This window comes from Balaenoptera musculus, chromosome 15, assembly GCF_009873245.2.
Source record: "Balaenoptera musculus isolate JJ_BM4_2016_0621 chromosome 15, mBalMus1.pri.v3, whole genome shotgun sequence".
In the NCBI taxonomy this organism is placed as follows: Eukaryota; Metazoa; Chordata; class Mammalia; order Artiodactyla; family Balaenopteridae; genus Balaenoptera; species Balaenoptera musculus.
Window position 1 is genome coordinate 85,446,194 of NC_045799.1, and position 25,979 is coordinate 85,472,172.

The 25,979-nt window shown below is 46.6% G+C and overlaps 1 protein-coding gene across 1 annotated transcript in view; it reads right to left on the reverse strand.

Moving 5' to 3' along the window:
• The window catches only part of SDK1 (sidekick cell adhesion molecule 1), an 824,383-nt gene that overhangs the window by 165,610 nt on the left and 632,794 nt on the right, over positions 1 to 25,979 (reverse strand). Inside the window, exons 17-19 of the mRNA XM_036826800.1 lie at positions 21,570 to 21,717; positions 20,503 to 20,643; positions 15,815 to 15,996 (exon numbers count right to left, since the gene is read on the reverse strand). Of these exons, the coding sequence (XP_036682695.1) occupies positions 15,815 to 15,996; positions 20,503 to 20,643; positions 21,570 to 21,717 (471 nt within the window). The remainder of the gene's footprint in view (positions 1 to 15,814; positions 15,997 to 20,502; positions 20,644 to 21,569; positions 21,718 to 25,979) is intronic.

Below are 25,979 nucleotides of genomic sequence, written 5' to 3' on the forward strand. Positions count from 1 at the left end.
TATGTCATGAATATTTCAGAATTTTAATCCTTTAATTAAATAAAAAAGGAATGTATCAATATTGCTTACTGCATGCATTCTTTTTGGATTTTCCAACCCAATTTATTTGAAAACTTTCTTAAGAATTTGTTCAACCAAAACTTTTTGAAAAGTTGATTTCTGAAGTTACTACATACATACATATAGTCTACTTTATTGTACTTGATATTTAAATATGTAAATATTTATTAAAATTATTAGGTCAATATTATTAATACTATTTTATATTTATAAAGACATATTTTCGCACCTTAATGAACAACTTTTTGGTTAAAGGAACATCATCAGGGATACCAAGTCAGAATAGTAGAAACATTTTCTAATCAGGGACTATAATGAGGCTGATCTAGAATGCAGACTTGTGTGTTTCAATAATCTTCCTCTTCAGCCTAAATGGAGTATTTGATGGAGGCAAAGATACCAGGGAAATTATGCCAGCACCTTTCCCCAAAACATCACTCTTACACAAAAATATTAGAACTGGGAAAATTGTCTGCAGGTACAAAGTAAGAAGGACAAGTATTTATGAGTCTGGTTACAACTGTACCAGTCTGAGTACAAGAAGCTAGTTACAAAGTCCTGCATTTAATAGCTAAAGCCAAACTCCTCCTGCAATTGCAGAATCACTCACATTGCCAGGCTGTGTAGAAACTGTCAGCAATGAGTCTGAGACCAATGAAGCACAGGAAACAGGCAAGGTCCCATTTCTGAAGAACACGGTTAGAAGCTGCACGGATGACATGTCAGATGACCTGGAGACACACTCAGTCTGGAAGATTATGAAATCAGAAAAGCTTCCATTGCCGACTGATGGGTACTGATGTTAGTAACTGCACTTGATATGTAGTAGTAGTTTGACTGCCTCAAAAGAAATGCGTACAACATTATGTTTCAAAAACATATGTGTATTAGACTGAGTGCCCTGGAAACAGACTCTGGCCATGAAGAGTTTTCTGTATAAGCTTTATGGGTGCTCCGTAGACACGCTGCCAAGGAAGAGAAGAGGCCAGGGCTGGGCAGAAGGAGAGGCTTCCAGTGATGCCTCATTGATCCCACAGGGAGTTCCAGAGCAGGGATGCCCCTTCGAGTTGTCCTAAACTGAGGCCAGGGGACTGGACTTTTCTGTGCCCACAGCAACCAGCCATTGGTCATAGACTGACCCATGGGAGGGGGTCCCCTTGGGAGGGGCATGTCCCCTTGGCAGTAGCAGTGCCCAGGAGGGCCACAGCTCTGAGCCTCGACAACCAGGTGTTGGCATTGGGGATGGGTGTGTCACCTAGAGGAACTGTTCTGGATGGGGGCACCACAGTGTACCCCATACCAGACAGGCTGCTAAGGATGAAATCGTCAAAGCTAAATGGACACTGGGAATAAACAAGATACTAGAGAACAAATTTATAAGTTCTATATACCAATGCTGACAGAAAGGTATAAAGACTTGGGTTGGAAGAATTAATATTGCTAAAGTGGCCATGCTACCCAAAGCAATTTACCAATTTAATGTGATCCTTATCAAATTACCCATGACATTTTTCACAGAGCTAGAACAAATAATTCTGAAATTTATATGGAGCCACAAAAGACCCAGAAGTGCCAAAGCAATCCTGAGGAAAAAGAACAATGCAGGAGGCATAATCCTTCCAGACTTCAGACAATACTACAAAGCTACAGTAATCAAAATAGCATGGTACTGGCACAAAACCAGACATATGGATCAATGGAACAGAATAGATAGCCTAGAAATATACCTACGCACCTATGGTCTATTAATTTTCAACAAAGGAGGCAAGAATATACAATGGAGAAAAGCTGGACAGTCTCATGTAAATCAATGAAATTAGAACACTCCCTAACACCATACACAAAATTAAACTCACAATGGCTTAGAGACCTAAACATAAGGCAGGACACCATAAAACTCCTAGAAGAGAACATAGGTGAAACATTTGCGCACATAAATTGTAGTAATATTTTCTTCAATTAGTCTCCCAAGTCAAAAGAAATAAAAGCAGAAATAAACAAATGGGACCTAATAAACCCATAAGTTTTTTTTTGTTTTTTTGGAGCAGAGAAAGGTTTATTGCAGGGCCACGCAAGGTGCAGGGCCACGCAAGGTGCAGGGCTACGCGAGGAGATGGGTGGCTCATGCTCCAAAAAACCCCGAACTCCGAACCCATAAGCTTTTGCACAGCAAAGGAAACCATAAACAGAATGAAAGGACAACCTATGGAGAGAAAATATTCACAAATCATGCAGCCAACAAAGGCTTAATTTCCAAAACATACAAACAGCTCATGCAACTCAATACCAAAAAAACACAAACAATCCAATCAAAAAATGGGCAGAAGACCTAAATAGGCATTTCTCCAAAGAAGTCGTGTAGATGGCCAACAGGCACATGAAAAGATGCTCAACATCACTAATTGTTAGAGAAATGTAAATCAAACTACAATGAGATATCACCTCAAACCATTCAGAATGGCCATGATGAAAGTCTACAAATAATCAATGCTGGAGAGGGTGTGGAGAAAAGGGAACCCTCTACACTGCTGGTGAGAATGTAAATTGGTGCAGCCACTGTGGAAAACAGTCTGGAGATTCCTTAAAAACCTAAAAATAGAATTACCATATGATCTAGCAATCTCATTCCTGGGCATATATCCTGAAAAGAAGAAAACGCTAATTCAAAAACATACAGGAACCCTGGTGTTCACTGCAGCAGTATTCACAACAGCCAAGACAGAAGCAACCTAAGTGTCCATCGATGGATAAAGAAGATGTGGTACATATACACAATGGAATATTACTCAGCCATAAAAAAGAATGAAATAACACCACTTGCAGCAACATGGATGGACCTAGAGATTATCATATTAAGTAAATCAAAGACAAATATCATATGATATTACTCATATGTGGAATCTAAAAAAATAATACAAGTCAACTTCTTTACAAAACAGAAACAGACTCACAGACATAGAAAACAAACTTACGGTTACCAAAGGGGAAAGGTGGGGAAGAGGGATAAATTAGGAGTATGGGATTGACAGAAACACCCCACTATACATAAAATTGATAAACAACAAGGATTTATTGTATAGCACAGGGAACTATATTCAATACAGGTATCCTGTAAGTTTGTCATTTCATACTTCATACACTACAGTTGCCATCACTGATGCCTGTTTTGCTGTCTTTTAAGCTACTTGGTCAAAAATCCTGCTTCCTTAAAACATAGAGAGTTAATGAGCATCTCAAGCTCTTTCTTTTCCTTTTTAATGATGCCTGCACTATCAGAGTATATCTAGTGAGCTTTACTTTAGCTGCAAGTTGCTTCTCATTAGTGAATCGTTGTTGTTGTTGTGTTGTGGGTATTTTTTCAATTAATTTGGTTAGTATTTTCACCTATTCATATATACAGGGCATGTGTGATTATGCTTTTTGACCTATAATAGACCTATAATAGAAAAGAATCTGAAGCTGTACACCTGAAGCTATCACAATACTGTAAATCAATTATAGTTACATTAAAAAATGCAAAGGATAAAAAAAAGACTTTATGGCAAAATTCAATCTGAAAAGCTGGAGATTGAAGAAATCCATTGTTTTATTCACAGAGAAGTTCGCTTCTGTAAGGGGGTAGCCTGTACACCTGAACTCCTCATTAAATGACGTTATCAGGAGGTAAATCTAACAAAGTCCAAGACACTGTAGTCCCACCTGTTTTTCGCTTTGTGAAAGAAATGGAATCAGAATACCACTTTGACAAAAGAACTTCTTTTGAGGGATTCCAGCTGGTGCTGTACATCAGTCCGTACTCATCGGCCTGCTGTGGAAATGTTGATTTAAGCCAACCATTTATCTTCTAACAGTATTATTCATAAATGGAACTTTCCTATTTCCGATTTCAGGTTCAAATTGAAGTCTACAAGAGTTTTTGCAAGAGTCTGTGAACTGAACAGAGCATTATTATTATCGTTGTTGTTAGTGTTTTTAGTGAATGGGTCTCACTTTGAAGGTTTGTTGAAGGAAAAGTTACTGGTACCAAAAATGGTCATTAAGTGACATTTTCAGCACCTGAATGGACACAACAGAGAACTCCCCAGACCTAGTGACTGTATACTAACACGTATGTGTAAAATGTACAGACCCAAAGCAAAACTTCAACTTCCTTACAGGGTTAGAAATTGTTCACTAATGACATATAATCAGTTTTATAATTCTAAAGGAATCAGTGTTTGAACTCTAAAGAAAAATTATTAAGACTGGCAGCAGTTATCTGTGTAGATATACAGAAATGCTCATTATTTTTAAATACTTGATATGAAAAACATTTGATCAGATTCCAAATCCATTCACGTTATCACAAAAGCCGTTTGACTTTACATTTGTCAAAGGAATCAAAGGAAGAACCGTTAACTTAAAGAAACACCACCCTTAAAGTATAATTTAAAGAGGCTGAATTATCTACATTCTGGTTAATGGCAAGAAAGAAGTTTCTCTCAACTGGGGAAAATGCAATAAATAATCTTCAGGCATTTGTGACCACCTGTGCAAATACTTTCTTGTCAATGGTTACTTTCAAATATTTGAAGAGGTTATCATGAAAAGTCTTGATGGTATCTGAATGGGACCATCTCAAGAATAAAACCAGACAGTGAGTAAGTTATGTTCACCCATCCAGGTCAAGTTTCTCACTAAAAATTTTGAGATTTTGATTGGAAAGTTTTATACAAATTCAGTATGTAATAGTTCCCCTAGCATTCTCCAAAGATGACTAATGAGGCTTTTAACATATATACTGTTATGAATCCATGGACTGAAATGTATTTGGAACACTTCAATTCATTGCAGTCATTGTTATTGTTTTTCACATTATCCCACCTTTAACGAGTGGGAGCCTCTTCAAGGTGGCACAGGAGTCTTCCTGACAAGCCCTCACTAGTGTTTGATAAGCTTCTTTACTTTTTGGAATTATATATGATATTATATATTATTTATTGCCTGTCCCTGACTTGGAATCATCCATTTACCCAAGAAAGCCTGTTTATTTTGGGGGGTTACTGGGAAGCTCAGTGCTACTAGGTTGGTTCTTATTTCCAGGCCTTTTTACAAGAAATTCTTTTTTTCTTTGAAGATAAAATCATCGTACTGCCAATTCCAACTTAGGGCTTCAACTTTGCCAAAAATCTCAGTTCCTAACATCCACATAATCCTTATTTGCTTTATGTCACAATACTCATACAATTGCACCTTAGAAAACCAAACCCAGCACTACCATTACCAACATGACTGCTGAAAACAGCTTTTGACCTTTTTCTTCTTCCTCCAGCTTTTGATTTTGGTTTTGCGCTAGGGATTGTCAATCAAATTATCATGTGTTAAAGTTACTTGAAATAGTTACTTTCCATTTGGCTAAGTCACCAATTCAAAATACCGCTATGATCATTTGTTTCATTTTGCCTTCAGTTTTTCAGAATTTCTTTTATAAATGTTTTAAAATAATTTAGTAACATCTTATGGAAAAGCCTGAATGAACTTTTTGGCCAACCCAATATTTACATGGTTTCAAAGTCAATGAGAAGCCTAATTTCTATTTCTGTACCCGCCTTTTCCTGTAGGTACACGTCCAGCACCGTGAGGTCCCGGGGTTCACTCACCTGTCCTTGCGGGGGCCCACCCGCCACTCCTCCCACAGGCAGCCACTCAGCTGCTGCCCGCACAGCTTCCTAGACGCCTTCGCTGCTCTTCAGTCAACTTGCGCCCTGGCCGTACGCTGTAAAGGGACCTTCCTTACACGGAACTAAAACCCTTCCTTCCACAGTTGCTGCCTATTGCTGCCTGTCTGTCTCCTTGCCCACAGAGCTGTTAGACTATATGAAAATCACAAAAATATCCAGCTGGGCTTTGCTCCCATGGGCCAAGTAAACACCCCGCTTCTCTCCCGCTTCCCACACGACCTGATTGACAGAGCACTGCCCACGCTGGTCATCCCCCTCTGCAGAGGCCCCGATTTCTCACCATCCCTCAGGGTGGCATCCAGCCCAAACAGGATTCTGTGGCATTATGATCTGCCTTGATTTGGAAGCGTGTCATCTACAAGATGACGGTCACCGCTCTCCCTGGGTCTGTGCTCACCTCACCTCCCCGACTCTTCTTATGGTAACTGCTGGCAGTCCCGTCTTCCCTCCTCTGTCACATGGCTGGTCGTGTGTATGTAAATGCAGTGTCTGGTTTATCCCTTTTATGTTTCAGCCTGACTTCAGCCATCAATCTAACACAGCAGTTTATTTTTATTTCTGATTCGGGGACAGAATATCTGCATGACCCGTCTCAGCTGTGACACCTGCATGTTTGATAGGCATGTCACCTCCATCCCCTCCGAGTCACTGACAGAAGTGCTGACCAAGAAAAGCCCAGAAGAGTGACGGCCTTTGCAACTGGAGTCACCCTCACAGCGGTGGTCCATCAAGTGAATGACACTCTTCGGGCAAAGCTGAGCCCTTGGAGTCCATCTAGTTACTTTATCACCCAATCCACATTCCCCATCTTAGCCACGGGGTGCTGACTCAGTGAATAAATGAATGAATGAACGAGTGGAAATCAAGCCACAGAATGAATATACTATTTGGATCCATCGACTCGGTAACCCTCCCCCAAAAGGAAATGAGGTTGGTAGCACGTGGCCCCTTCTGAGTGACCAAAGGTGACTCCTAGTGACTCTTTTCCACCTTTTCTTCCAGGAACGTCTACTGCTATTTACAGTGCACAGAATTTGAGACTCTGCCGGGCCAGCACTTTTCCTGAACCAGTCTCTGCAGCTGAAAAGAGAGACACCAGTGGTTTTCACGTTTGCTCTTTCATTCAAGTACTCAAACTATATCATGCAGATTACGTAAAGCTTATTTGCAGGATCCCCAAGTAAATTCTAGTCGATCATTAAAATTCATCTTCTCTGTAATCTACGTAAACGGCAGAATCAGTTTAAAGTAACAGTTAATCGAAAGAAACCTACACTGACCATGGAGCTACCTGGTGTTTGGGAGATTCACAACATGTCAAATAAAATTAATAAACTGAGGCTGTGACGTACCAGCAGGGAATTTACAACGTCTCATGGGACAGGAGGGCATGGCCTCTGTAGTAGGAAAGTGATTGACTTCTGCTTCCTGCTTGTTCCCCGTATCAACGGGTGCAAACCCAACCTAAAGATGCTAACGGCCCACTGATAATGCTGTAAAATTAGCTGAATTTAGCACAGAATGAAATTACAGTGCATTGCCCGACAAAATTTCTATATGCTAACATGCTCGGCTGTATCTCCCTGAGATACCTTCTCTACCTTATCTGTTACAGATAAACTGTGGAATCTCAGTGTCTACACAATAGCAGTTCATCTCTCATCGCCCTACAGGGCAAGGTCAGTTTTCCTGGTTGTGAGGAGCCTGGCATGTGAGCATTCAGGGCACCCCCCGCCCCCGCCTTGCCTAGAAGAGCATCTCCTCACTTCTGCTCATATTCCATTTCCTGGGGACGGAGCCGCTGGCAGGACAGCTGCTCCCAGCAACATCCACACCACAGAAGGGAGCGTGGGTCCTCAGGTCTCCACCACAACCACACACCCTGATTTTCCTTATCCTAAAAGCATATGATCGCTAGTACCAGGGACTGAGGTGTCTACCCAGAATTCACAGGCATCTCCCTCTCCAGGTGATCCCACAGAATTAAATGCCTCTCAGAGAGGGGAGAAGCAGATCATTATGTGGAAGAATCACGGGCTACACTTTGCTGTGGGGACGAATATATTACAATTTGTGCGTTGGGCGTTATTGTTAATTCCAGATCGTTATAGGCTACGGCTGAGTTCTTGTGTTGTGACGGTTCTTGCGGTTTTGATACACCTGAATGTCCTAACTGCATTAAACATTCTTAACACATTATTAGGATAACAAATCTTGGACAAAGAAGCTCAAGAATCTTTTTTCAACGGCCAGCGTAAGAAAATATCTTAACACTTAAAAAGTTTTGTGCGTCCTTTTCTGAACTTATTTTTCCCAATTCTTCATGCGCCAGGCATTGAGGAGAAAGCATTTGGGACCAGCTTTTAGGCTGGGGAGGTACAATGTGTGGGGCAAGGCAAGCAGGGAGCCGGCTCTCCTTCTGAGACAAGCAGAAGACTCGGGAGAGAAGGCCGGGCATTGTGCTGCACACGGAGATTCAATCGGTGCAGTGTTGGAAACTGAAATAGGAACAGCAAGGGTCTGTCTGTAATCAGATAGCTATTTACATTCTGTTTATTTACGCATCAGGCATTGTGCTTGGATTTAGGGATACAGATATAAATAAGACAAATCAGACGCAGCCGCTGCCCTTGAAGCGTTCACAGGCTTGTAGGGAAGGAAGCCCAGTCTGTACATCACAAAATAATGTGCTGGTCACAGTAATTTAAGATGGGTTTGATCGTTCCTTGTATCTTCCAGCAGCAGCTGAAGGTCAAGTCTTACCCCGGAAACCCCTTCTCTGCCATGAGGTCGTCTGCACAGATGCAGGTGCTGGACTCAGCCTCCCCCAGCCCCCAGATCTCAGCTCTGTGCCCGGGCCTGTCACCCCTGCTCAAGGCCCCGCCCCCGGGCCTGTCACCCCTGCTCAAGGCCCCGCCCCCGGGCCTGTCACCCCTGCTCAAGGCCCCGCCCCCGGGCCTGTCACCCCTGCTCAAAGCCCCACCCCCGGGCCTGTCACCCTGCTCAAGGCCCCGCCCAGACCCCTGTTTGGTCTTTCAGTGTTGGTTTTAGCAGTATCTCCCTTGGGAAGCCTTCTTCAGCCCTGACCCTGATGTGTCCTACAGGCCAGTAGAAGCCTGTTCTGAAAGGGATTCAAGATCAGCTGAACCAAACATCCTGTATTGCTTGAATTCAGTGTTTTTCAAAACTGCAGGTTACAAATGCATTAGCAGCAGCCCAGGAAGTCAATTTAGTGATCACAGCCTGCATCTGTTAAAGGAGGAGAGAGTGAAACAGAATGGAATAGAATAGAAAATATTAAAGAACATCACACACCGTCAGGGCGACTATTGTTCTACGAGCCTTTTGTTTCAGGGGTGTGTGTGTGTGTGTGTGTGTGTCCTGGGTGTCCATGTAAAACAGACTTCTTATTGTGGATTGCAGTAAAAAATGTCCACGGGCTACTGCAAACCCACTTGCCATGTGAACATAAGCACCAAAAATCTGGAAGTAATTTATGTCCATGTTTGGTAAATGCAGAATGAAAAGCAAAAGCATAAATTCTAGCATTTTCCAGCATTTTCGAGCTATGTGACCTTTGGAAAGTTAGTTACCTCTCTGAGCTTCCATTTTTTCTCTGTAAAATAGGGACAGTGGTGCCTTTCTCACGTGATGGCTGGGGGATGACCGACGAAATGATAATGAGTGCAAGTGGAGAGCACAGCACAGCGAAACTGGCATAGAGTGGCTTCCCCTAAAATGCTCGTTTCCTATCCTTTCCTTTCCTGAAAGTTCTAAAAGACCAAATGAAGCCCATACCTAATGGAATATCCCATATCACTTTGTTCAGTTCCTACTTAGTGTTTTAGGTGATGCTGGGAGATTCTGAACATTATCCTGTTCTGTAGGCACAGCTTGAGGTCTAGAAAGCCTTAAGGATTGCACAAATCTTTTGTGCAATGTCATTTATGCCACATTGAGAATTTCCCAAGAGGAGATAAGAATGGAGCTTGCAAACGGAGTGTTCATTTATAATCCTTACTTTAGAAAACCTTGCAAAGCCCAAGTGAACATTTAAGGGCTTTTACTAATGTTTTAGAAATGTGGATAACCAAATGTTTTTTTCCATTTCTCTTTAAATATGAAATATTTCTCTTTCATTAGAAGGTAATGTTCTGAAACCAGAATAAATCATTACAGCACAAAAATACCTGTTACAAGAAGAAAAATGATAAAGAAATAAAACCAGAAAAAATTAAAACCTTGGCATGCTCAAAAATGATGATTTATAGTATAATTTGTCTTTGGACCCTTTCTAGAAAAGGCAACATCTGCATCTTAATGGATACATTTAAGGAAGGGATAGGAGTTTGCTAACCTCACTGGCTTATTTTAGGAGGGAACCATCACCTATTACATCCATATCCTAACACTGTGTAGGATTCCACACTGAGGCTCACCTCAGACCTCTGTGGTCACCTTACTTCTTCATGTGTCTTTCACCATTAGTCGAACAATTTTTAACAGAAACTGACTGGAACCAAACACTGCATCAGCATCAGATCTGAACCACTGATCGCGTCAGATGACTACAGTGCTTTTGTCCCATACCAGATGATTAGGAAGTTGCTGAAGTAGACATTGGCAATAAGAAAAATGCTTGTAATTAGACTGCACGTTTAGTCATGCAGAACTTAGACTCTATGGCTTTTTCTACTTGAAACTAAAAGCATATTGATTTCTGGAAGGGTTTTGAAAGAAATTCTCGAGAAAACTTAAGTTGTTTTTCATTCATTTTGGGTAATCACAATGGAAGTTTGACAAGTGGGTTCCCCGTATTGTGGAACTTTAGGCCACGGCCACTGTGACGAATGAACCACGCCCCGTCTTCCCCTGACCCCACCCGGAAAGTTCGCGTGGCTGGAGCTGTATTAGAGTTTTGCGGCTCCATGTGTAAGTTAATCTCTCACATTTTAAAATTCTTCTCTAGAGCAGAGAAGGTCATGAGGCCCTGCTAATAAAATCTATCAAATGGGATTGGCAGGCAAGATCATGGCGGGCGGGGGATGAGGGGGGATATGAAAAGTTGGGAGGTGAGAAAGTTTGTGCTAAATAATCCCTGCGTGTCCAAACCTTAAAGGATGAAAGCAGACAAACCAGACGTTTTTATTGTATCTTAATAATGAATGGGACTGAAGAGAAACCCGGGGTGTGTGACAGGCGGAACAGTGGGTTCAAATCACTTCAGGGATCAATATCACACTCGGCTGAACTCAGGGGAGGAATAACTCACTTATCTTCCTTTAGGAGCTTCCTGGAAGAAAACGCCCCTGAGACCAAGCCCATGCGCTCCGGGGGCAGGAGGCGACCGCGTCTCCTGGGCAGCAGCCTTCCCGTCCCCGTGTTCCTGCCGCTGCGTGCCTGCACCCGGGCCGACCCTGCATTAGTTACAAGTTCTCTTTGCAAGTGATGGTCTAACACGCCACACGCCCCCCTAATGGCAGGGGGAGCCGCACCAGCTCTCCTGGCATTCCCATACCTTCTCGAGAGGAGCCTCATTAAAGTCAAGATAAATTACATCTCATTTCGCCTGATGGCTCAAGCTTGCCACGCGGCTGAAGGGAGAGGGAAAATCAGGCTGGCTGGACCGCAGCCTCACTCTTCCCACGGCCCAGTACCTCCTGCTCCTCCACGGTCTCCTGATTGACTCCAGAATTATGTTTCTATACATTCCAATAATTTCCCAAATTAGGCTGACAATTAATCTTATGAGTTATTTTTTCCTCCTTAATATACAAGCATTTTAATGATTCCCTTTTCAGCTTCAAGGGCCAACTCAGCCCCCAGGCTTTCTCAGCAATGGCTGCTAAGAGCGCTGGGACACGCAAGGCGCTGGGAAGGGTCCCCGGTGGCACATACACGTGTTCGGCTGTTGCCCGAGCAGACCCACCGAGCTTAGAGCTGAGGCTGAGGGGTGCGGAGGGGCTGTGGGTTTGCAGTTTCTGCTAATTCCAATGTGGGCGATTATGCAGGATCATGAGGTGCTCTTCATGCAGCAGCCATGAGACAGGTTGTCCCACAATTTTATATCTAGAAATTGTAAATACATCCTCTGGGTTTGACCCCTCAGCAGGAGTCACCATACAAAGTGGGGCAGGAACTGCTAGCTGCTCTCCACTTTCCCCTCCCCCTTCCTTCCTTCATAATGGACAGAAATGTACCCAGCTGAAAGACCCTTTCCAGGCTCTCTGGCACAGAGATGGTCCATGAATTGTAAGCATACGTCTGTGGCAGATGGGACTTCTAAGAAAGCTCTTCAGAGGTGGGCACACTTGATTACTAGGCCACAAGGCACACCCCATGCCCTCCTCCTACTAGGATGTGGATGTGATAGCTGGCATCGCAGTAGTCAGCTTGTAACCATGAGGCAAATGCTAAAGATGGCAAAGCAGAAAGAAGGAGCCTGACTCTCTGGTGACCATAAAGCTGCCACTATGACTCTGTAGACCCCACTGCCCACTCTTTTGGTATGAGAGAGATAAAAACACACCTCCACCTCATTTAAGCTACTGTCCTCTTGGGTCTGTTTCTAGCAGCTGAACTCCATTCCTAACCAAATCAGACGGCTGTACTTACTTCCCTGGTGCAGTCCCAGTAAAGCCCCTTCTCAGGGATGCCTTCCCACCAATGGCATACTGCTCGGGGCATCTTGGCTGGAAAGCCTTTACAGCACGTTAGTAATGCCTATCTTGTGGGCAAATGGGGAGTGACTGCCTGTGAATGAGGCCGGATTCTGTTCTAGTTCTTGATCTTGTCTCACAAATGTCAGTCTTTGCTCCCAGGCGAGGCTGCAAGCCCGCAGGTTTGACAACGAGACAGGTGTCCCCTCCACTCTCGTTGCCCTGGCCCATCGCACAACCTTGAGCACACAGTAGGCGCTCACATCAATTCCTGAATGTGTGTTCTCGATTTTACTATTAGCAGAGAGAATAACCCCAAATTTCTTTCTGTACAACTACCAGTACAGAAACATTCAAATACCGCAGTAGATACTGGTCATTGCCACGGTGGAAGGAGGAATACAGACAACAACATGGGAGTCTGTATCATAGCTCAGCGTTTTCAAAGCCTTTTCACGTGCATTGCCTTGTTTTCGCTTCACAACTGCCCTTCAAGCAGTCAGGGCAGATAGACACGTCACAACTTTACAAGTGAAAACAGCAGAGGCTCAGAAAAGTTATTGTGCTTCTCGAAGGCAGATAAGGAGTAAATAGTAAGAATCAGGCCTTACAGACTCCAGGAAAGGGCCGTTTCTGGGGCCACGTGTACAGAAAGGGGTGTGTGTGTGAGCTTGTGTGCGTGTGTTTGCATGTGTGTGCACGAGCTTGCGTGTGTGTGTATGCGTGTGTGTGCCTGTGTGTGCGCGTGCCTATGTGTGCGTGCCTGTGCGTGCGTGCGAGTATGCGTGCATGTGGTGCACGTGCCTGTGTGTGTGCGTGTGTGCATGTGTGTGTGTGCGTGCGAGTATGCGTGCATGTGGTGCACGTGCCTGTGTGTGTGCGTGTGTGCATGTGTGTGTGTGCGTGCGAGTATGCGTGCATGTGGTGCACGTGCCTGTGTGTGTGCGTGTGTGCATGTGTGTGTGTGCGAGTATGCGTGCATGTGGTGCACGTGCCTGTGTGTGTGCGTGTGTGCATGTGTGTGTGTGCGAGTATGCGTGCATGTGGTGCACGTGCCTGTGTGTGTGCGTGTGTGCATGTGTGTGTGTGCGTGCGAGTATGCGTGCATGTGGTGCACGTGCCTGTGTGTGTGCCTGTGTGTGTGTGCGTGCGTGTGCAGACATCTCACAAGCACCCCAGCCTCATCTCCATCTCCCTAAGTTACTCAAGGCCCCTCGCTCGTGCCATTTTCTTCCCAACGTCCCACCTTCTAGTCAGACGGCTCTTCATCCGGCTTACCAAGTCATCTGCTCCAGAGCCAGGCCAGCCGCCCGTCCCCCCGCACTTGCCCCCATTCTTCCCGGCCTTGTGTCTGAAGCTCTCCTCTGACTGTCCTGTCCTGGGCGGGAGCAGGGATTCAAGGACAGAGTTAACGCGCTTGCTCCCTTTTGCTGCGCTGTGGGTGCCCGGGAGGCCACAAGGAGCATGGACGACGAGCTCCGCGTGAGCGTGGGTCCCACTGACAGCAGAGGCTGTTGACGGTGCCCAGAAAACAGAGCTCTTGACTCAGAAGACCCAGCGTTAGTGCTGCTCCGCCATGTGTTAGCCGAGCGACCTCAGACCAGCTCAGCTAGAGCAGAACGTGTCCTGTTCTATGCCATAAACTGCAGGCAAGCTGAGGGAGGGGCTGGCCCCGGTCCCACCGGACAGGTGGCTTGGGGGAGGGCTCGCGGGGCCCCCTGCAGTCTGGGTGGGGTTCCGGGGGCGCTGCAGAGGGGAGGTGTGTGGAGCTGCTCTCAAAACCATGAAGCAGCACCCGAACACGTCCCTCGCCCCTCTCACGGCCAGCGCCAGAGATGGGGGAATTCATCACTTCACAGCCACACTATCGCTCTTTTGTCTCCGGAGCTGCCGCCTCATCCTCAGCTCCCCTCCACCTCGCCCGCAACCACCGACAGGCCCCTCTTCTGATACGGCGCTTTGATCACGTCACTCACAGCCCTAAACCTTCCACGGGTCCCCAGGGCAGACTCTACAGCCTCCCAGCCCTTCTCCATCCAGCGGAGCCTGCGGCCGCACAGAATGCAAATGCACCCGTAACCCGAGGAAGCAGTCACAGTAAATAGCCATGGGGATTACTAACAGCAATATGTGTCATTTTAAGTGTTTCCAAATTTATTGTTATTTTATGAAATAGACTAATTAAAGCAAGCATGAACTGTGCAGGGTTTCAGCTATTTTCATTTTTCAATGCGTGATCAAGAATCACCAGCAGATAAACAGCCCCTTCCTGGTCGTCCTGCATGTTAAATATTTCTCCTAGTCACTGTGAACGCAGAGGTGACGGCACTTAATTTATAAAGGAGGATTTATGGACTTACGGATGACAACAGACAGCCGATCAATAAGGGACGGTAATAACAGCATGTAATATCAAGGAACATTAGGTCCCAGGCATGATTTGGGGAGAGAAGTGGGCAGTTAGAAACCTTATCATTTGAAAAAGGTCAAGGCCTGGTAGCAATAAAAATGCCTAAGCAAATAAAATCACACCTGTGAGTCAGGAGAGGGTAAAACTGCTGAACGAAAAAGGGTTTCAGATTTTGCGGGAAAACTGCTTCCCTGGGCCAGGCTCTGGGCTGCTCTGGGGCACACGTGGTTGTGTTGAGAGAGGGTCTATTTATTCCTGCTAAGAGCTCTGAAGGTGAAATGCAGACATGGAGGAGGTTTCTGAGTGTCCAGCCCTTCCTGGCGCCGAGACCCGGATCCTCCAGAAAACCAGTGGAAATAACTGAAAATAACGGGGTTGGGTCTTAGCACATAAATGTAAGACCCACTGGCTTTATGACATTCTGCCTGGTCATTTTTGGGGGGGTGGGTGTGGGGAAAGTTTTTATTGATTTAGTAAATTGTTTGCTTGTGTAACTGAAAAAGTAAACCAAAGGGGGGAGGTGGAGAGCACCAAGTTGCAAATTCCATTACTAATAATTGTATTACATCATTAAAAGCAAAATACTAAATACTCATCCTCTTTGAAAAACATTCACAGTTTCACACAGGACCCCACCGCCAGCTTTACGGCAGAATATACTGTTATCCCATTTAGGAAAAGCCGACCCCACAGACCTTTCACAGAATCAGTTAAAGGAGGTGCGTAGACACATCCTGCCCTCAGTAACCAGAGAAAAGCAGTTAGAACCGTATCTGTTTCCCTTCTGTGGTTTTGCTATAGTTTTGGAATGGACAGAGAGATTAAATTCGATATGTGATTACTCTCCTTCTAACTACTCCCTAGAGGGCCGGACACTATTTTTATTTCGAACACGCTCCGGTTGAACTTTGCAAATCCTGCCCCCCCAGTGAAGATCCTGCAGCCTCGGGGGCAAGCAAGCTTACCTCCTTGTAAGGTGTACTCGGTCACCGCCCTGCTGAAGACGCCCAGGCCAGCCCCATTGTAGGCGGCCACCTGTATCTCGTACTGCGTCCAGACGATGAGCTCCGTCACCAGGCAGTAGCTGACCTCGGGGCTCGTGATGTTCCTCTGCTGGTACTCTCCGGGCAGGCCAGCCAGGCGGTACCTGCAGCGGGCCCAGGGGACACGACTCGAGCAAGGAACCGGGTTTACCTGAAGCCACTCCACATGGTTAGAGGAAAGCGGAAGTAAACACACGAGTAAAGCCAAGAGGTCAGCCCCAGACGACACTGCTTCTACTTCAACCACTGAAAAGGTATAACCTAATCTCACAGTGATCATAAGCTCTGGGCCAACAGAACTGACATTTCAACTATGTTAGGGTTCAGGGAAGATGATGGCTTTTTCAGTGCCAGTTGTCCAAGGAGTACAGTGACTTAAGGCCCAGAATCCCAGACACGATTTCTAGCGGGCGTGGCTATAAGTCAGCCTGAGCGGCCCCGTCCTCCTGTGACTCTGAGATGAGGGAGGGGAGGAAGTGAGCAGTGCGCTGTCCCTCGGTGCCCAGGGCTGAGCTCCCCGCTGGGCTTGCTCACGAAGTCCCGGAGTCAGAATGGGTGCTTTTCAAAGGCGTTCACGTGCCGAAAATACTAGGCCAGCGCTAAGTATGACAAATGGCTTTTTAGGGGACCTGGAAGAGCGTGGTGTGCATGCTACTTAGTGCACTAAAGGCAGAGATTTAAAGTTGTGTTTATTCAAAACAGCGACATACACGGCTCTGGACACAGACAACGTATTAGCTAGGACATTGCTATTTGTACAATGAAAGGACTGTTGTCGTGTTATTTTGAGTAGCGAGTGTTTTCCACGATTGCATGTGTAGAAGTGAATCAGTTCCCCTGGGTAAACCGAGGGGCACGTGCAGTGGGCGTAACTTCCTCAGTCATCGGGCAGCTTCCAAAAGCACGGATTTCTATCCAAGAGCTGGTTCTTGCCTCAGGAAGACACGGCTCTGACGCTCAGTGGGGGAGGGAAGAGGAGGAGGAGAACACGAACGCAGAGTGGCAGCAGGAGATTGCGCACCCTCCGCAGCAGGCTGGGGTCTTCAGGCCCCGCCCGGACGCTAAGCAACCCTGCGGAGTCCCGCTCGGTCATCTGCGCTGTCCCCAGGCCAGAGCGTCTGGGTGCAGGTGGACCAGCGCACCAGCAAGGCTGCCGCCCTCCGAGGAAAGAAGGAACCCCGAGGTTCAGGCCTGGAATGGAGAACAGCCCTCCCAAGAGAACAATGGCTGAAAAGGCACGCCATGAAAATCAGGATTTCCTGAGACTAGTCTTTTGTCCCTTCCTGCTACAGGCCACTTGTACGCGGTGAGGCCCGTGGAGAGACAGCAGAAATGCCGGAGAGCAGGCCAGCTGTGAACAGCACAAAGGCCCAAGGCCTCCCCGACTCTCGCCTGAAAGGAGCAGCAGAACGCGGGCCCTGCAGTGGCCCCGGCGACGGTCGGCGGCACTCTGCGACAGGCCAGAATGGAAGGAACGTATCAAACCCCGAGTGTGCTTCACAGCCCATCGACTTCTGAGCCTACCCAGCTGGCACTCCTTTTCTGAACTACCTGCACCAAGTGTAGGTGCCATTCACAGCCTGCGAAGTTCATCACATAATAGGGCGGCCTGTCTTCCAGGCAGGGGACAACGGGAGGGAGGCTTGGTGTGGAATAACCCGCGTACCAGATACTTCCCATCTACGGAACATAAACTTTGAAAATAAATGGCACTGAGACAATCAGACAGCCATTTTGAAACAGGTAAATATTGGCTTCACACCCACACCAGACCCTAGAGTAACCTGGCACGTGACCGGTGCCCAGGATCATGGGTAACCAACATGGCACAAGCCGGGCACGGCTGTTGAAGAGCTCACTCCACTATCTGATACACATTCCAGGGAAAAGCAAAGCAATCAACTCAGAAGATTTAGGTTGGGAAGAAGACTTACGAGCTGGGTGGCCTCAAGCAAATTCTGAACGTCCCTGAGCCTTGCTTCCCTCCTCCCTAAACGGACATAATAATGATGGCATCTCACAGGCTTGTTGTAAGAATAAAATGAAACAGTGGGTGCACAGGAGGCGTGACAGTGTAAGCACCCCCTAAACATTTCTCTTTTGGAAACACTGCTCTTGTAGGAAGTATCCTAAGAGAGAACACTGAGTTATGAGAGACCAAGCCTGCTGCACACCTTCTCCCAGGCCCCTCTGTATGAGGTAGTGTGTGACAAGCTGCAGAATCCCCATCTTGGAGACGGCGGCTCTCCCTTCGAGGCAGGCAGCCTGGTCCACTCCGACCAGCGGCTCAGGGTGCTTTTGTAATATTCATGGGATGTCTGGGAAGGTCGTAATTAACAACAGAAATGCAGGGCATCGTCCTTTGACTGGCCGGATACGTTGCCCAGGAGACTGTCTCAGAGAGAACGAGATGATTTTGTACACAGAAATAAACAGGAGAAGGTTTTTAAAGGACGTAACGCCAATGCTCCTCTCAAAGCAACACCCTGCCCATGATTATAAATATTTAATTACTGTGCACGCACTCTAATTCTTATGGCCGGAGCCACAACAGTGATTTATTTCCATTTTGTTCTTCCATGGAGTGTGCTGTTTATCTGACACGGAGACTTGTGCCCCAGAGGGTACACACTTGCAAAGAGAGCTGATTTGCAGATGGGAGGATTATTCGGAAATGTTTCCAAGCAAATTCATTTTGGCACGGGTCTTCAATTTCTGAAAACTTGGATATTCACAGGCCTTGGGTAGTGCACCCTCATCTTAGGGCTTTCTTGATTTAAGCCCCTGCAGACACAGATGCCCTCTTTTCCAGTGCTCGACTCTACTGATGCCATCATAGAAAGTCCTTTTAACAGTCGTAATTCCACAAAATAGAGAAATGTGCGGTCCCTGACGGGGCCTCGTAACATCAGAGAGATTTTATTCTTAAACTCCATGCCCCGGGCCTGGTTCTGTGGGCTGACTTGTGAAGTCCTTACTTGGCAGCCGGAGCCCGAGGAAACTTTTCCTCCATGTGCTCAGAAAAAGACGGAGGCGGCCTGGATGACAAGCACGTGAAGGAAGGGCTGGTCCAGGAGGGGAGGCCAATTATTTTCAATAGTATATCAATAGTTGATAAGCACGGAACAAGGGCGACAGCTGGGGTGAGCAGCGAGGGGCAGGAACGCGACAGAAAACCCCAGCCTCTAGCAGGGGGAAGCACCAGGCTGCTTTCCCCAGGGAAATGGGCTTGTCTGGAAGCATCCACAGGACCAGAGTCCACAGGCGCCCCCGCCCACAGGGGACAGATCCACGGTGTCCCCTGTGAAACGGGGAAGGACGGCCAGGAGCGCAGAGACCAAGGGGGCCCTGAGCGCTGATCAGACCCCCAGCCCTCGTGCACCCCTGGGGATGGCCGCACTTGAACCTCTTCAGGCAGATGACGATCTCGCTTGTGTTCAGAGGATAATTCATATGCTCGAGGAAAAACTCCAAAATAGCGGTATATGGTTGTGACAGGTAAACGTTACACGCATAAAGATAAACATGTATGAAACCATGAGTGGGTGATTACATAAATACATAGGGAATGAGCTATCTCCCATAGGCAAAGATACGGAGTTAAAGAAGCAACTCTTCCATAATTTCTTACATTGATCTAAGAGATTATATTTCTCCACTTAAGACCTTTGTTAACCCGGCATTTTCTGATCACACTTTTAGAAAGGGCACGGGCTGGGCATCTGGAGGACGGTAATGACGGACACCCACGGTCCCTGCCCCATAAGGCTGGTAACAGATACGGCCACAGCTGCATGGTCCTTTAGAAGAGGTTTAATAGTTATCCTTTTAATACTGCTTTACTTTTTTCTTTTTACTTGTGTCAACAAACCACTCAGATGATCACTTTTGCTGCAATCTTAAAATCAGCAGTAGTTTTGGCAAAGCAGGTTCCTTCTGTCAACCTATAGCCAGGGCTGGTACAGTTCACTCAATGTGCTCAGAAGCCTAACACCCCTCCCCACGGGGACAGAGATGGCAAACCGGCCACTCTTGGGCCACATTTGTTCTGTAGCTGTGAGGGTCAGGCCTGCCCTGTGTTTCAAAATATATTGATTTCATTCCCAATTTTTAAAAACTGAGAATGTGTGTAAAAAGCTGGATTTTAAAATTTCTTTGAAACAGTGGAAAACCTGGCAATTCTGAACAACATACTAGCATGGTAAAAAACTGGCTTATAATTAAATCAACCACATTATTACTAATTAAAAATTATTATACTAACCCTTGGTAAAAACTTAAGAGTGAAAGGATTTACAATGAATAAGCACACCTTGCTCCCAACCCATAATATTCCCCTCCATCCTTCTGCCAAAATGCGACCCCTGAGAGCGGTTTCTTGCATGTGTGCCTCACGGCTGGACTGCAGAGCCTGTCCCGTGAGGCTGCCCACAGGCGCCTGTTCTCACTGGTCTGCCGCAGTCTCCACCACTCCCTAGAGTCTCGCTGCTGGCCTGAGTCTCTCGATTACTGATGGGCTCCTACAGACATGTGAGTTTGCGACCTGAGCAAAACAGACACTTGACTCTTTATAAGGACAGTCTAAACACGGCCAACCACTGGCTACTTGCCTGAGGATGTACCCACGCAGCAGCCCATTGTGCTCTGTTTCGGGGGGCGGCTGCCACTGGACCATGATGGACTGATTGGTGCGCCCACTGGCCACTATGTTTTTCGGGGGAGCCCCGGGCGGCTCTTCAGGGAGCACCAGCCTAAGAAGAAGAAGCCAGGGAGGGGAAGACAGGTCAGCCCCAGCAGCCAAGGGTCCTCGCCCGCATTCTCTAGCCTGCTGAATCTTGAGCCTAACTGTTTACTCAAATCGAGCAATGAATAAAGCAAAACGCACAGCCAATCAAACTGAAAGGACACGCATGAAATAGTTACAAAAAATCAACATAATAGAAAATCAGTTCAGCAAGCAACAAGAAAGACGTGGGAGGTGACCTTTCTCTGTTTGAACGGCCTGTGGTACCTCTGTTCTTTAGAGGATCACAAGTGTGAGTGAGGCAGATTGCAGGCCGTAGTCCGAGGCTCCTTCCCAACTGTTTCCTTCGGCTCTTTCAATATTTCTCATATCCAACTCCCACATTTTGAAGAAAGTCATTTAGATCTCTCAACTCTTCTATAGCACAAGCCCATTGAGAGCTCAGGTTGGCTGGGGAGGGCACACTGAAACGGGATGAAGCCCTTTCCCCATGTCACATCTGAACAGGCTTGACAGCAGCCGCCTGGCCTGGGGAGGTGGGGTTGGTGGGGGGGACGGCATCAGGACCACCAGGGAAATGCCAGAGCTCACGTGGCTTCCTGCCGACACCTGCTCAGTGTTTACCTGTCAAGACAGTGGCACCAGCTCCCACCTTGCTGGCAGCCAGGTACACAAAGGGCATGGAAACACCGCAAGCTCTTAATCTCATGTATACAGAGGGCCGTGCGGTGGGCAATGATTTATGTTGGCACAGCCAGAGCACCACAGAAGCCTAAGAAACTCCCCTCGGCAATTAAGGACCCGCTGGCTAGCCCGGCGAGCCACCGTGCTTCCTCTCTGTCTCCCCCAATATGACTAAGGGGTGGTGACTGATGACCTAACTCGATGCTTCCTTGGCTCCCCGTGCCTCTCCAAGGGGTGCGTGTCACACACCTGCTCGTCTCTGCGCTGTACTGGCCTTTGCCCACTTGGTTCACGGCGCACACCCTGAATTGATAGGTACGAGCCGGGGTCAGGCCACGCACGGTGACGCCTGTCATCTCGGGGCCGACGTGTGACAGATGCACTTTCCACGGAGAGTCTGAAAGAAGGAGCAAAACAAGGTCAAGCCTCTACGCGCGCGTGTCCGAATGACAACAAGCGAACGCAAAGTGCGTTCCCATGGATTAGCTCATTTGCTTACCAAGGCAGATGGAGTGGTTGCCTCCACTGAACAGATGGGCAAACTGAGGCTCATGGTCCCAGGGTGAGCAACCAGTGAGCCCGGCTCTGAACTCGGGTTTCCCACGCCGGGTCCAGTGTGCCTCCTGTTAACCCCATGCTGTTGTCAACAAGTAAAGGGATTTTTTGGTTCAACCTGCATATGGCAGTTTAAATGGAACCCAATATTCCTCATTCCCGTGCTCAATATGTAACGGGAAGAAGTTCTCTGTCAGCTCACATGGCAGATTGCAGATTTGTCTCCCAGAAAAGGATGCTGCACATGTCGCCAAATGATAAATAAAACCTATATTCATTAACATTTTAATAAAAGAGGAAATGAGCATGATAAAGACAGATGGGCTGTGCATTCTGCAACCCATCTGCATTGCAACTCATTACACTGCCACACCCCTGAGCGGCTCTGGCTGGAGAGACATGGAATGAAATTCACAGCGAGTTTAGAATATCTTTGCTCCCAGCTTTCCGGCAGGCGTGGAAGAGTGACTCCGTCAGCCAAGTGGGCTCTTGCCTGCAAGGCTTCAGAAGGTTCTGTCGGCTCCTACACTTTAGTGGGACTTTCTCTATAGAGTTTAAACAGGCTTTTTGGCCCGATCATTTCGTGCAGTGATGCCCTGGGATGAACAAGTGCCCTCTGTCAGTTCCACTCAGAATTGCTATGACCCTGAACTACATTTTCAAGTTATCAGTGAAGTGAAATGTGGGTGCTGGGGACTGACTCGTAGGAAATCAAACTGTCTTTCTTATTTCTTGGAAGTGGTGCTAAGCATTATGAACATAACAGCATTATTCATAACAGCCAGAAGGTGATGCAACCCAAGTGTCCATCGATAGATGAAAGGACAAACAGAATATGGTCCATCCATACAACGAAATATTATTCAGCTTTGAAAAGAAAAGAAATTCTGACACATGCTCCAACACGGATGAACCCTGAGGACATTATGCTGAGTGAAATAAGCCAGTCCTCGAAGGACAGATAATGTAATATAATTCCACTGAAATGAGACACCTGGAGTACACCGGGGGCTGGGGGACGGGGGGACGGGAGTTAGTGTTTAATGGGGACAGAGTTTCAGTTTTGCGAGATGAAAAGACTTCTGGAAATGATGGTGGTGATGGTTGCACGACGGCGTGAATGTACTTAACGCTACCGACCTGTACACGCCAAAGTGGCTGAGAGGGAAAATTTCATGCTATGTGCATTTTACCACAATTAAAAAGTTTAAATGGTGGGAATTGCACATAACACAAGGGGGATAACACATGACTCCTGAGACCGATGAGTATGAAACAAGGGAAGGGCACCGCTGCATCTGGCATAGGCCCGGCCCCGGCAGAGACTCTGCCGGATGTTCCTGTTTTCACCCCAGGCCCCCTCTCCACCCTGCCCACCCTGCCTGTGTCCTGGAGGGCCTGCCTGGCAGGGAGGGCTCTTCCCTACTCACCGGAGGTTGCCCCAGACTGTCTGCATTCTTCACCCAAAGGTCCCTGCTCTTCTCGTGGCACAGCCCTGCACAGTCTCTCTCCCCGGCTCTGCGGCTCCCCTCGCCCCTGTGACCACAGGTGATCCCGGCTCTGCCACCTCCCCTCGTAAACTCCCCCTTGATTATTCTAAGTCATGAGCGCTGCCTGCTCCTGCGGGGGCCCTGCCTGACACGTGCTGAAGAAAACACGTCTCCCATCCCTCTCTTCCTGCAGATTGCAGGGTCTGTAAGCACACTGCTCACCTGCTCCGCCAGGTACAGAGTGAACCGTGGCAATTTCAGAAAGAGGCAAAGTCAGAAGGACAGTGGTCGAGCCCGTGGACTGAAACGATTAATAGCACAGGGAAGGGGCAGAGAAGCGCCCCGGACGCCTCCTTCCCGCCCCAAGCGCCCTCCCTCTCTCCCACCCAAACTCAGCCCCGCGCGATTCCCTGACTCTCAGCCATTTGTTCATGCAGAGTGTAAACAGCTCCTGAAAGTGTAGCCCGAGTCGTAGGAGCTGCTGCCCAGTTTGATTTGACAACAGGGCCTATGAATCTGCTCTAGACCCTGGGGCTCTGCTCAGTTCTCTGGTTGTATCTATAGGATTTTTTATTTATTTATTTTCCTCTCCTACTAGAAGATAAAAGATCTGGCAGGAAGAGAGATTAAACTGAAAACTAATACAAATGAACCCAATCCATCTCATGGGCACTCTGATTTGTACCAAAAAAAAAAAGAAAAGTGGTTTAGGAAGGATTTGCTCACTAACAGGCTTTGGAATTGCAGACTAACTGAGAAGTGTTAAAATTTAAATACCGAGTCTGTTCCTGACAATCAACAGGCAAAATCCCTTTAAAAGATTCTTCTCCCAGTCCTCACAAAAGAGCATTACAAGATGCTTGTCTTAGGGCTGGAATGTAGAAGAATCTTTTGATAAAGGAACCCATCCCATAAAAGTTTCAATAGCTTTTCTGCACCCCTCCGGGGATGCCCCTTGCTCCTCTAATCTAGAAGACTAAGGAATTTTAGGCTTCCCCAGCCAGGCTATTAAACAAACCTCTGCTCCACAGATGGGCATCACTAATCTTCCTCTTGGCTTCCAGCGCCCAGAAACCACGAGGCGTTAATCACTCCTCCACTCTGTCTGTTGGTTAAAAAGCTGGTGGCTTTCAATCTTCCCAAATGTACTGGAAGCTCTTTTCCATTAAAAAAAAAAAAAAGAGCATCACCATTTTCTCAATTAAAGGTACTTGAGGAAGGAAAATACTTTTCAAAGAAAATTTTCTTAATTGCCAGAAGAACCATTATTATTATTAATACCTAACATTTGTGCAGCTGTTTGAAGTCTGGAAGTGCTTTCACATCTGTAACCACACGAGTCCTCTTGGGAAGGAGGTATTATCTCTCCTCTCAACAGACGGAGAAATCAAGACTCAGGAAGTTTAAATAACTTCTCCCAAGCCTTACGGGCTGTCACCGCCTAGGCTCCTGGATGGTCCAACATCACTGAGGACACAGCAGCCGGGCCTCCAGTGTCGCCCTGTGAGACGAGGTACGGGGTATCCAGAAGCACCCGGGAAGTGCTGACACTCGCACACAACCCAAGAAAGCACACAAAACCAAGAGCGGAATGTGTCTGGGCAATAAAGAAGATGCAGGAACCAATAAATGACACCAGGAGGAAGCGGATAGCCAGATCCCGGACTTGGGACATTCAACAAGCAAGCGCCCTGGCCTGTACCCCAGGCGAGAGCAGGGAGGAAGGCAGGCGGGGGCTAAAAGCAGGGCAAGTCAGTTAAGAGACGAAAGAGACAAAACCACCAACACAACAGATGGACCTTGTTTGGATCCTGATTCAAGCAAATCAACTGTGAAAAGACTTTTTTTAAAAGAAGATGAGGGACACTTAAATGTAGACTGAGTATAAGATGATATTAAAGATTCCATTAATTTTCTTAGGTATAATGTTCTCTTTTGAGCTATTTACTGAATCACTTAAGGATGAAATGACAAAATCTCTGGGATTTCTTTTAAAATACTTCAGCAAAAAAGGTGGGGAACTGATGAAACAAATGTGGCAAAATATTAATGGTTTTTGAAACCAAAGACAAGAATACTCTGTACCTTTGTGTGTATTTAGTACTTTTCCTAACAAAAAGTTTTTAGAAAGTGACTGTTTTGTCACTACTTTGCCAGCAGTGAGCATTATATTATAACTGCCTTAAATTGCACATTTGACAGATGAAAATATATGATTTCACTGATGCTGTACCTTGTATTTTTTTACGTGGATGAGAATGAACATTCTTTCATTAAAATAACTTCCCCCAGGTTACAGAGTGAGTTAAGTGGAAAATTAAGATGCAAATTTATTTTCCTAATTGTAATTCCACTGCTGATTTGGCTACAACTGTCTGCATATTGTGTCTCCTGAAATATAAATATCATAAGTATTATAATAATAATGGCTACCCATTTAAATAGCCACCCACGAGACAAACTCCATTCGAATGCATTTAATTCACTGTTGGATCCTCAGCACAGAGAACAGTGCATGACCCACCGTAGGAACTGGATTTCTCCCTGTTCCGGGAAGCACCTGCTGTGCCCCCGGCACTGGCCATGCCTCCATTGGGGCGCATCCAACCTCCAC